This window comes from Dromaius novaehollandiae, chromosome 16, assembly GCF_036370855.1.
Source record: "Dromaius novaehollandiae isolate bDroNov1 chromosome 16, bDroNov1.hap1, whole genome shotgun sequence".
NCBI lineage: Eukaryota > Metazoa > Chordata > Aves > Casuariiformes > Dromaiidae > Dromaius > Dromaius novaehollandiae.
The window spans coordinates 15,410,209-15,422,415 of NC_088113.1; the positions used below are offsets into that span (position 1 = coordinate 15,410,209).

A 12,207-nucleotide genomic window follows, 5' to 3' on the forward strand; every position below is an offset into this window, starting at 1 on the left:
TTATGATTATTTGACCATTATCTGGCAAAAGCATGAGAGAAGGAAGAACAACTTTTGCTAAGCTGTGCTAGCTCTGTCGTGATTAACATCCGGTTTGAATTCTGAAATTGGAGAGTTTTCAAGCTGGTCTATATTTAAGGCAGTATCTATTACTAAAAAAGGGGCTCTTAAGAAAACTCACTATGGCTCACTCAGAAATGATAAAGGAAAAGTGATTTTTTTTAAAAAAGGAAAAGAAAAATGCATTTGTAAGCTTTGCTGAGTAGGGAGTTTAGGAAGACATTTGCAGGAGCAGGGGAATATGGGCACCTGAGCAATGACCCAAGCTCAGATGACTAGAATTTTGACACGCAATAAAGACTTTTCTGAAGCGTTCTTCCATTATTAGCACTTAAATTAGCTTCATTGTGAAACAGTAATTAAACAGCAGGGGAGAGTCACTGCCTTAGCCTTTTATTCTTGATTCTAATTTACATGATTAAATTCTAACTTATTCGCTGATTACCTTCTTGCTTAACATGCTTTAGGTTCTCGCGTTTTTTCTTTTTGCCCTTGCTTCTTTTCCTGGATGTAACAGCTTTTGCCCTCACCAATCCACAATTTTCAGCATGCTTATGCATATTACTCTGTTAGCATAATGAAGCATAAATATATAAATCAAATATTAATCTATGTAAGCACTTTAACACCAAAAAAACAAATATGGTTCTGATAGACAAATTTTGGAACACTAAGTGAAAGTCTGACTTAGTTAACAACTTCCTTAAACTCCTGAAGATCTGTCCAGAATACATATTAAAATTCTGCTTTATAGGAACACTGTCACTTGATGGGCATAAAATAAAATTATCTGATTCACAGGTAAGCAATAAGGTTTTACACATAAAATGTCAAAAAGGTTGCATTGGCTTTTGTAGTTAACAGTTCAGTTTTATAGTTAATCCAAAAGCAGTGATACTTTCTTATAGCATATGATTTTGAAGCGAATAGTAATTTCATACTTTCCTTGCTGAACTGGACCCAGAACTCTTTCCCTTCAATTAGCTTTCCAAGTACTTCTGTTTGTGCTAAAATTCACACCTCCACACTGCCTTCCTGTTTGTTCTGAGTAGGCTATTGTACTAAACATTAATAACTCCAACACTGGATTGTACAAACTGGTATCACCCCTGAAAATACCACCTGGCAGATATTTTCTACCTAAAAGAGGAAAACTGTAATGTCTTTATTAATTCACCAATGTAAGGCTTAGAAAAAAACAAACAAGTTGCTGCTGGCTCAGCATTAAGGGGTTAACATTCTAGCCTGTACACTGCTTTTTACTCTCAGTCCTTTACGGCAACGTGATATGTAATACTCGACTAAAGATAACTCCACTGAGATTCCTTAAAAGGAAGTATCTTACCCAGCGTGAATAGCCCTTACCACATTTAGGGCATTCATAAACTGTAGGTTTAAAATTGGAATCGTGGTGCTTCCTAAAGTGAACAGTGAGAAGCTGCTTTCGTCGAAAGCTTTTGCCGCAGCACAAGCAAGTAAAGGGCTTCTCACCAGTATGGGTTCGTTTATGCACAAGTAAGCATCGTTCCTGAAACAAAAAAGTATTTGTAATATAACTATCCAACTTGGTGACAAGTTCAAAAAACACACACACACACAGAAGTACAAGGATGTTGCACAGGCTCCTTAATTATCCTTCACTGTAAAGAGATGCCAAAGAATATGTTAGGTTAATGCCTACTGACTAGTAGGTCAGAGTTTTTCCTCCTAACTTTATTAAGGTTAGCAAAGAAGATAATCAGGACCAAAGGCAGAAGATAAGAGGCAATAAGATCAAATTTAAGTTTTCTAATTTTTTCAGGTCAGGATGAAATCAAGTGAGGGATGTCTGGAATAAAACGAAATTCTCTTCTATAAAAGTGAGAGTAAGCACAGAATCAAGAACTGCCTATTTTGAGTGTTTTGAGAGCTCTCAGCATCCCTTCTCCCACTTTCTGTTGGAAACTTCTCTCCAGTTGAGCTGCTATGCCTCTAAACTTGCAGCAATCCTCTGCTGAAATCCAATCATTTCTCAAAGTTTGGAAACAATGATATCCCAAATATTTTATAGCACTTTTTTCTTTAATAAAAAATTTAGTTCAGACCACATTCTGTGACACTGCTGAAAATTATACTTACAGTACAAATAATTTGTTCTCATCAAAACGTCACCAAAAAATGACTGCTCTTACTTTACACTCCTAAACAATTCATGTACAAAAGATTTATCAGATAGCCTTAGACGTTTTTCGCGTTCCAATTTTACTGTTTTTTCGTCAACCATTTATCTTGCAAATAAATATAACTACAGTATTTTATAAAACTGCAGTAACAAAAACTTTTATCTTTTTAAGGTAAATATATCCCCAAAGCTAACCTTACCTTACCAAAGCATTGATTGAATAAGCAATCATTTTTCAATTAAATACCTGCTTGCATGCATAGCTGCACTGATCACATCTGAATCTTTTTTCATTTCTGTGAGTCTTCTTGTGCTGAGTAAGAGCATAGCGCTCATGAAAAGCGGCTTCACAGTAACTGCATTTAACTGCCACTGCCATGTAGGAATGCAGATTTCGCAAGTGGACACCTAAACAGTTAGTAAAAGCAATTAATTTTAATGGTGAGTTTTGGATTTCCACAGTTTTGGACAAGAGTTAGATTGTGCATAGCCCTGAGTATGCACTTGTGCGTATGTGGTACAGTAAAATACAGAAAAGAACCTTCTGTGTTCCTTCTTATAGTGGCAAAAACATAGAAAACATACTATTGAACTCATAACCTCAGAAAGCATGGGATTTGGCTCTCTCAAGTTCCAAACAGCCAGTTTCTCAATGCAATTTGACTAACTAAAGATGCAACAAGACACCATGACTTTCCAGAGAAATTAAGCAGTTTATAAGCTTAAGCCTCATCGATTTCCATGGAAATCGAATTCTTTTGAAAATTCTAGCAAGTGCCTGTTTTTATCTATATACACAAATAAATGCTACCCAAAGTAGTATTTACAATAACAAAATGATAAATGCAAAAAAGAACAAAGAAATGGTGTATATATATAAAAAAAATTGCACTTCTTTCAAATACCAATAGATTTCAATAGGAGCTTTATTTGAAAATATAAATAGATGCTAAAGGCACCTGAAAGCTTTTTTTTTTTTAGTGTATTGTATCACTTGCAATGTCTCATAACTGTTACAGAACCTCAAAACCATCTTTGGTAGTGATCTAATAAAATTTAGAATTCTAAGGGTTTTGAATGTTTGAAGCATAGAAAAAACACTGCAGGCAGAATTGATAAAGTCGAACTTAAAAGTTAACTTGCATTTTATTAATTAATGCAATTCCATGTATACTTCTAAATTACAAGGACGATGTGCTCAGCAACCAAAAAATGCAGAGCAATTTCAAGCTAAGAGGTAAAAGCTGATTTTGTATATGTAAAAACATGTATATACTAAAACATTCAATTTATTTTAGTTTCTCACATAGCTATACAGATATTCATATATTAACTAGAGCTGAGAAGGAAACAGAACGTGAGAACTGAAATGGCTTCATACAGATCTGCTCCATTTTCTGCAGCTTTAAGAATAAATTCGGCAATACATGAATGTAGATTTTTGTTAGGTACCTTCTTACTGGGAAACAGAAAGTCACAATGCCACAGGTATTAAGCAAAGAAAGCTAAAGATTTGATACTTCACATTTTAAACATAAAAAAAGGATCAACCACAAGATGTCACCACATCTCCTTGCAGAAGGAAGTAACCTTTAAATCAATGAATATATTTTCTCTGGAGATATTCTGCAATGATATAAAGTCAAATATAGCATATTTGGTATCGGTATACACAGTAAAAATTAGATACAGCTTTCACCCCTAATTATCTCTAATTTCATTTTCAATTTTTTCTTTAAACTCACCCAAGTCACTTTTTCTTGCAATAAATGTACTACAATGTGGACATTGGTATTTTGGCACATTTTCACCATGCTTTTGTAATATATGAATTTTCATGGTACCACTTTGAGTGAATCTGGCCTGGCAAACATAACATTCATACGGTTTTTCACCTATGAAAATCAAAAAATTATATATACTTAGAAACGCTTCCCTCCATAATTGATGCAAATGCAAAATTCCCATAGACCAACATCTACATTTTAACAGCGTCGGTCTCCAGGCCCACCAAAATCTTATTGTTAGCAGACAATGCACAAAAGGCTAAACAAGTTTACATAGCTGATTATCATGCAAGATCTTAGGTCTCCAGTAGCTGTGAGTCAAACTAACAAAGCATAAAGCCATTAATATAATTCTAAATTATTAATCATAATTTATTTTAATAATCGTTTATTCTGTCCTGAATATTTTATAAAAAATACTGTTGATCAAATGTGCAAGAAGAAGGGTTGAACAGCTGTAAACACCATATAATAAAGAAGTGATGCAACACAAGCCACTGATAATGGGGGAAGGTAACTTCTTTTCTTACCTTTCTTCCCCATAATGTTTCCCATGTTTTTACTCAAAATCATAAATGAAAAACTGCCTATTGCATTTTAGAGTCTGAAATTAGGTCACTCTAAAGTAATTGGTAAACCTATGAATTTTAAAGACATACAAGGGACATAGGATTGATTACATCACGAAGTCCTACCTGAATGAGTTATCATGTGTCTTTTCAGTTTACATGTATCTTTGCTAGCATAACTGCAAAGGTAACAGGCATAAGGACGCTCTCCTGTATGTGAGCGAATGTGTCGCTTCAGTTTGCTTGCCTAGCATAAAAATAAGAAATTTTCTGCAATAACATTTATATTACAAAAGCCCAATCAATTAAAATGTATGCAATTTTACAAAATAATTCTATTGCAATTTCAAATATTATATCAATCCCAGAACTAGTCCACTTCCCAATTTTCCTGCATAATCAGACTTCTGTGTTTTTAGTTAGGTAACTTCCCATCTAGCTTCTTGCTTCCATCTCTAACACTGACATTAAGAAAAGGAGAAACTTCACAATGAGAACATGAAGGCTACAATTTCTAAATGAGCGAAATGGGATACCTACCACCTTCAGGCTACTTTGATAAGCCAAACTTAAAACACTTTGAAAATACTCAGGAAAAATAAACAAAAGCCAAAACTCACTAATCAAAGTATTTATTCATCTTCAAATCCTAATGAAGCAATCTCATTACAAAAGTTTAATTCATTTTTCAGTTGTTTATTGTTCTTGTGATACGTTCTATACAAACACTGTAGGTATGCAACCTAAAACTAGGATTTCCTAATGTTGAATTCCTCCACTTATAAACATACTTTATGAACTCACTGCTAGATCCATTCAAATCAGCAACACTGTTCACTTGAATAAAATTAAGCATGATTGCCAATTTTGCCATACAAAAGTCAAACCAATTTTGCCATACAAAAGTCAAACCATATGCATGGTATTATTAGGGGGCTCCTCAAGCTCTCCTTATTCAGGCAAAGCTTACAGAAGTATCAGTGAAAGTTCTGCAACAGCAATGAGTGCTGAATAATTCCTTACCTCAACAAAGGAAAGAATAGAGCAACGTAAACTGAGAAGGTTTTTAAAGATAAAAGTTATTCAAAATCTAATTGGCAACATGAGGTGTCTAGAATAAAGTTCAGGCTGGCCTACAGCTTTAGATCTGGATGCAGCATGTAAAAACGTAGATACTGATTATCTACTGATACAACCATGACAGTGACACATTCAGTCATAGGTGCATGACCGAAAACTTATTTTTTCCCAGTGAACCTTTAGGCAGTTTCTAATTTTTTTATTTCCAGATTAAGAAAATTCCAATCATGTAACAAAAACAAACATCAAGCACATAAACATTATACATTAGCTTCATTTTACTTTGCCAGTCTTCTTGTCTACGGTATATTCAGTGAAATGCAAAAAGAAAACCAAGTATCTTTTTGTAGGATCAAGTTAAGATGAATACATTATCTAGCAGCAGTTTTAGTACATTAAAAAAGAAAAAGGTCCTTAGAAGGGAGCTAATTTTTAAAAGCTAAATAAATCCACAAGTACTAATTTCATATAATTCATTTATAAATTTTACTATATGGACAAAGTAAGGAATTCAGACTGCTTTTTTCCTTTTCTGAGGGGAGATAGGGAAGAAAAGATCTGCATAAAACATGAAAGGCGTACCTTCACAAAGTTTTATTTATCTGATATCATACAATAATTCTGCAATAACATACTAGAAGAATGGAATTCAATACTTCAGTGTGGTCCACAGGCCATTAGCAGAACCTTGGCCTTCACCTTGAGGCTACTAGATACATGGGCCACTGATTCCTGGGATCCCACAGAGCTCCCTGCTTTGCCTTCAACACACTTTGGTCCTCCTTCAAAGTATGAATGTACTGCAGCAACCATAAGCTTGGCCATTCCTCCCAACTCAGCAAAAACACATACTTCCACATCACCATGGTGACTTTCACCAGTACAACTCAAGCAAGCTAAATATTAATACTGTAGCTTGACAACTGCCATTACCTCTCTAATTTACTGAACTGATCTCAGATATGAACTTGACAACAAACAAGGACAATACAGGCAGCATGATACATGCACAGGTAGGTCCCAATTCAGCAAAAAGTTCAAGGTTAACAGTCTAGCAAAAACACTATGACCTCACAGTATATTGAAATCTTAGTATCTGAAAGTCTATAAACCCTCCCAAAAGATTCAGTAATGCTGCACTTACTTCTACGCTAGAATATTTACATATTGAACACTTGAAAGGTTTTTCTAAAGTATGCTTGTAACGCCTGTGTCGTGCAAGCTCACCACTGGTCACAAATGCCATATCACAGTCACTGCATTTATATGGTCTGGTCCCTGTAAAAATATACCAAATCTTAGATTTTTATTTAAAAACACAACAATGCATTTTTTCAAATAAGCATGCACAATTTTTCTTATATATAAAAATTTAGGATCTCAGAAATTGTTATAGACAATAAGTATACATCCTAGGTTTATTATAAACACAAGGTTAATCAATTTGCTTCATATAGTTAAATAACAAAAGAGGAAAAAAATGAGATAGAACATATCACGTATGTAGGAATCGGTACCAACTGAAATCTATATTCAGTTGAAAAATTTTGTATAATGATACCTAATAAGATAAATGCATACCTACAGAGAGAGTTAATAACTGTAAATCACGTGTGTTCAGTGTGGAACTCCCAGTGAAATCAGTGAAAGTTCTGAGCACAGAATGATGACTGAACATGACCCTTAAGACAAAGTCACCTGTCTATTAAATTTTGCAGGTAATATGCAACAGTAAAGTGTTCTCATACATTAGTTACCTGTATGTGCATTCACATGGTTACGCAGGAGAGTAGCTGTACGAAAAGCCTTGAGACACAGGTGACACACATGACGTTTTTCATCAGAATGGATTTTCACATGACGGTTAAGACTTGATATTCTGAGTGAGGTGAACGCGCACAAATCACAGTTGAAAACTGCTGTGAGAACAAAATCACGTTTAGATCATATGAGCCACAAAATGACTTTACTTTTTCAAAAATAGCACCAATTTCAATATAGTTCCTCTAGTCTGGGTAAAACTACTTCACACTTCTACAATACCTTTAATAGAAGAACTTCAAAATGCATTATAAAAAAGTCAAGTTGTTAGACAGGAATTATTATACCTATTTAAGACTGAAGTGATTCATCCAAAAATAGTGCAATGAGTTAGTGATACAGCTTAGAACCTAATCCCCGGAAACCTAACTCCTAGTCTAGCTCTCACCTCCAAGACAGGAGGAAACTTCCTCTCTTGATGGTATTAGTATTTGGCTCATCGGGACCTATGCTACACACTTCCTGATGTCAACTGTGTAACTAGTATTAATTAAGCTTGCTCAAAGAACTGGAAATGGCAGGTTAAGATATCATCAGTTTTCTTGTAGGCCTGAATCCATAAAATATAAGTAAAACTTATTATGATGGATGAAGCTTCTTTAAAATTATTAGCTGAATTTGAGGAAAGATAGATCAATTCCTTGAAGAAGTCAAGGAAGAGAGTTATGCTCCTTTCTGGATTTCGTAACATTTCCAAACTCGTATCACAGCAATAATGAATTTCTTTAGACAGTAACAAGTTAAGAGGAAATATGACAGACTTTCATTTTTGAAGATTCAGAACTGCCAAATGGCAAATACTGTCATATTTGAAGAGCCTTTCCAGAACAGCCATCTCAGCTCCCAAGTGCACTTTCTGTAGTGATTTTCATGCTGAGACCAAAATGTATTTTATACAGTGCTTCATACTGCACAGAGATGTGCGGCTAACACTTCAATAACAGCAAACGAAAACACTTTATTTTTATTTATTCATTATGGATTCATGCTCATACAATAGTTAGCTTTGTTAAAGCTGCTCAAATGTGTTTCCTATAAACACAGTGACTAAAACAAGGGATATTAACAACTGGTACAATATCCATATTATGGCACATGCATTTGTAGATTCTTCAACTCTACTGATGTCATCCAGCTTTTACAGCACACAGTTTCTTGAGAAAGTCACGCCTCTATTCCCTTCTAAGTCAAACCCTAACTCCTGCAACATACTTCTGTGTTTCTTAAATCACCTATTTTCTGTCACTTCTATTTAGATTCTGGTAGATACCTTGATGACAGGCATCGATATTTACCTACCACTGTTTCTCAGCCTGCAGCTTGGAATCATTCTAAGCTCATCCACAAGCCCCTGAACATGCACATTTTGAAATGGAATGAAGGGACTAAGAAAGACTAAATACTTTATTAGGTTTATTCAAAGGCATTTATATACAATATTGACATTGAAAGCTCCCTGGAGGTTTGAAGTATTGTATACTGTTCAAAAGACCATTAATTTCTAAACACTATTCAAAATCTCTCTCCTGAACACTACACAGATGACATCAAACTGAGTATCTTCCTCACTTAGGACTGAAGGGTATTATTCCTTCTTCCAAATTTCCATTAAAAATGAGATTTAAGCTAATCTAAACCTAACAATAAACACTGTGAAAGTTTCCTATAACATTTCAACTTTACTTATAAATCTAATCTAAAATATGCTATCTAAAAATAAACTACAAATATTATGCAGTCAACTTTTTACCTTTTTTCTGACATGAAGTGCTAATTTGAGGTTTTAGAGACTTGGGACTTTTGGTAACAGCTTGTTCTGATGGATTCACATATTCCTGTTGTTTGTGTTTATTGCATGAAACCAACAAATCACCACTGGCTTTACAGTCCAGGCTCTTTGCTTCCCCAACACTGAAAAGTTCCTTTTCTCCTCCCTCTTCAGATGGAGTTAGTGGCTGGACCTTATTTTCAAGTGCGATGACATCTTTATCTCCGTCAAGCTATTTAGAAAAGAAAAAAGAAAAAAGTTTACAGCTCTCCTAATCAAAACTAGTCAGAAAACATCCAAGCTACCAACAAGAAGCAAGCTACTAACTCACTTTGATTTTCAGTCTAAATGTGATGGACAGCACTGCAACTAAAGTTCGCATTTAACGTGCAGCAGCCTAAATGGAGGATGAGCAATCTGTAAAATTGAGCCCTAAGTCTTCAAAATTTTATATCAAATTTCATAGCATCTTTTTGACACTACAGCACTCAGAACATAGAAACTTACATCCTGAAATATTTTTTAAACATTTTAAATTTAATTCCAACATATTTATCTTTTAAAATGAAAGGCCAAAGAAAATATGTTCTTAATTTTTTTTTTAACCAAACTAATAAAGGACTTGGGCAGCCAGCTTGTAATGTCCATGTGTTGTTCTTGGTCATATGGCAATTAATAACATCCTGGTACTTTTCCGCATTAGATAAGTTTGAATACGATCATACCTCTGAAAATATAGAGTGGCAGATGACTTTTAAAAGGGGAAATATGCTTTTTTCTTTAAAATAAAACCAACAGCACAGTATTAATACCAAGATTTGCATGTCCTTTCAATACAATGCACGTTAAATGAAACCATGGTATGCATCCAGCTTTGACAACAATCACTGCTGTATTGTACTGATGTAGGAGAACAAGGAAAATTGTCCAACGCTACTTAACAGATCTATGCTGTCAAACACAAATAGTACAGAACTAGCAAGTAATGAATTGAATTAAAAACTTGTCATAATAGGGTTAATAGTCTAGGAAGGTTAAATCTTTGGTTTGCTTTTTTAAATATAGGATGAAAATTCTAAAAAGCTGTATGAAGAATTTGATATTTAAGTCCAATTAACTTGAACGCTTAGGCAAAATAATATTAAAATCAGAACCGTATCAGTACGACACTACTAGCTAACAGCTATTATATCAGTCTTCACCATACGCAGAATTTATACCTCAATCAGTAGCATGTCTACCGGGCTCTCTGGTGACTTGCTTTCTAAATTCTTTGCTTGCATTCTTTCTTGCAAAATACTACTCTGGATCACCTCCAGGTCATAAAACACGCAGACCCCTTCCTGTACGCTCAGGGCCACACCTGCAGGCAGGTCCTGGAGAAGACCGTGCCCCTGCTGCACCACCACCAGAGGCTGCAGGAGGCCGGCCCCGTCCCACGCCCCCGCGCGCTCCCCATTCTGCGGCGGCATGCTTAGCTGATGCTCCCCCTGGAAGGCGTCTTCCCCCGCCTCCAGATGCACTGTCTGTAATGTCAGCAACTGCTTTTCGCCCTCTTCGGGGGGCAGGGACCACTCTGGGGGGTCACCTCCTCCATCCAGCGCGGTGACTCCAGCACCGCAGTCACAGGCACTGCTCTCCTCCTTCACCCAGGCTACCCTGTCCTCGTCGTCCTCTTCTCCCGTACCCTTGATTTTGGTGAAAGGCTCCACCAGCCCGAAGGCCGCATCCATTGCTGAGCCAACCTGTCGAAAGGCGAGGGGAAAGACGAGGGAAAAATCAGAGGCCTTGGGGACAAGACCCCAGCCTTGCCGCCGGCTCCGGCACTACCCCACGGGTCGGTCTGCCACGCAACCCGCTGGGCCGCCTTCCACAAGGGAATGGCTGCCATCCCCCCTGCCCCAAGCCCTGTCTCCCAAAACCGCTCCAGGGCTGCGGCCATCCCCCTGCCCCAAGCCCCTCCTCCCACAGCCGCCCCCAGCAAGCCCCCCCGCCCGACCCCTCTCCTCGCCCTCGCCTCCCCAGCGCCAGCCTGTCCCAAGCCCAACCTGCCCCGCCGCCCAGCCCCGCACCTCCCCTGGCCGCGCTCCTCCCTCCCTCCCTCAGGGGGCGGCACCGGGCCCGGCCCTTCCGCGGCCGCCGCCGCCCCGCCTAGGAGGGCGCCCGGCGAAGGGGCTTTGCCCGCCGGGCCCCGCACCGGGCAGACGCGCTCGCTGCCCGGGCCCCTCCGCACACCCCGCGGGGTGGGTGTGGGTGTGTGCGCGGGGGGAACCCGCCCGCTGCAGAGGCCCCGCGGGCGCCATGTGCTGGGGGGGGCGGGGGGGGGAACTGTGCCCTCACGGCTTCCTTCTCCTGTCGGTTCCCCGCCAGGGCCTCCGGGGGCCGAGCGCAGCGTGGGCTCCCCAGGCAGCCCTGCTGCTGCGGCCTCCCCGGGCCCTCGTCCTCATGCGGGGACATGGCGGCGACGCCACGTGTGGGGACAGGCGGGCGTTTTGCCACACTCAACCCCGGAGGAGGAGGAGGAGGAGGAGGATCTCCCAGCCGTAATTGTCAGTCCTTAACCTTGTGCTCCCACTCGGCTGCAGGCCGCCGGGCTGAGCTGGATTGGTTTTCCGCTTTCAGAGTATTTAAAGTACTTCCCGCGTTTCGCTCGGGGAAGCGCTTCAGCCCGGGTTCCATGTCGGCCGAGCGTGGCTGAAGAGCTGGTGACCGCTAGCGCGGTGTCATCGCTTTCCCTTGGAGTGTTTTACAAAGTGGGCTGAAGTACGCTTGCAGAGGCAGTAGAGCGATATATAAGCATCATTATACTATACTTTAGTTCAGGATTGGTTATTCAGTGAAAGAACAAGAAGTTTTAGGTTTAAGAGTCCTCCAAAGGCATTGTAAAAATGTCTTTGAGGTAAACTTGTAAGATTTGAGAAACTAACATTTAATCTTTTGTACCCTTCAAGGCTAGCAATT

The 12,207-nt window shown here is 38.6% G+C and overlaps 1 protein-coding gene across 1 annotated transcript; it reads right to left on the reverse strand.

The window, feature by feature from the left end:
* Positions 1-254: 254 nt before the first annotated feature.
* Positions 255-11,082, reverse strand: CTCFL (CCCTC-binding factor like). The gene is made up of 9 exons (XM_064521552.1): positions 10,467-11,082; positions 9,229-9,478; positions 7,415-7,576; positions 6,802-6,935; positions 4,704-4,824; positions 3,967-4,116; positions 2,469-2,629; positions 1,406-1,588; positions 255-626 (listed from the first exon to the last, which is right to left on the reverse strand). The coding sequence occupies exons 1-9, from the start codon at positions 10,977-10,979 to the stop codon at positions 486-488; spliced, it is 1,815 nt and encodes a 604-aa protein (XP_064377622.1). The 5' UTR covers positions 10,980-11,082; the 3' UTR covers positions 255-485.
* Between the last annotated feature and the right edge of the window lie 1,125 nt (positions 11,083-12,207).

Bases quoted from the DNA above. Each gene is read 5' to 3' on its own strand.
- CTCFL (XM_064521552.1), bottom strand. From the start codon at position 10,979: ATGGATGCGGCCTTCGGGCTGGTGGAGCCTTTCACCAAAATCAAGGGT. The intron at 4,825-6,801 runs GTAAGTGCAGCA...TTTTTATGCTAG, and splicing joins GTAAATATTCTAGCGTAGAA to GCAAGCAAACTGAAGCGACA. The intron at 627-1,405 runs GTAAGATACTTC...TTATGCTAACAG, and splicing joins GTAAGGGCTATTCACGCTGG to AGTAATATGCATAAGCATGC.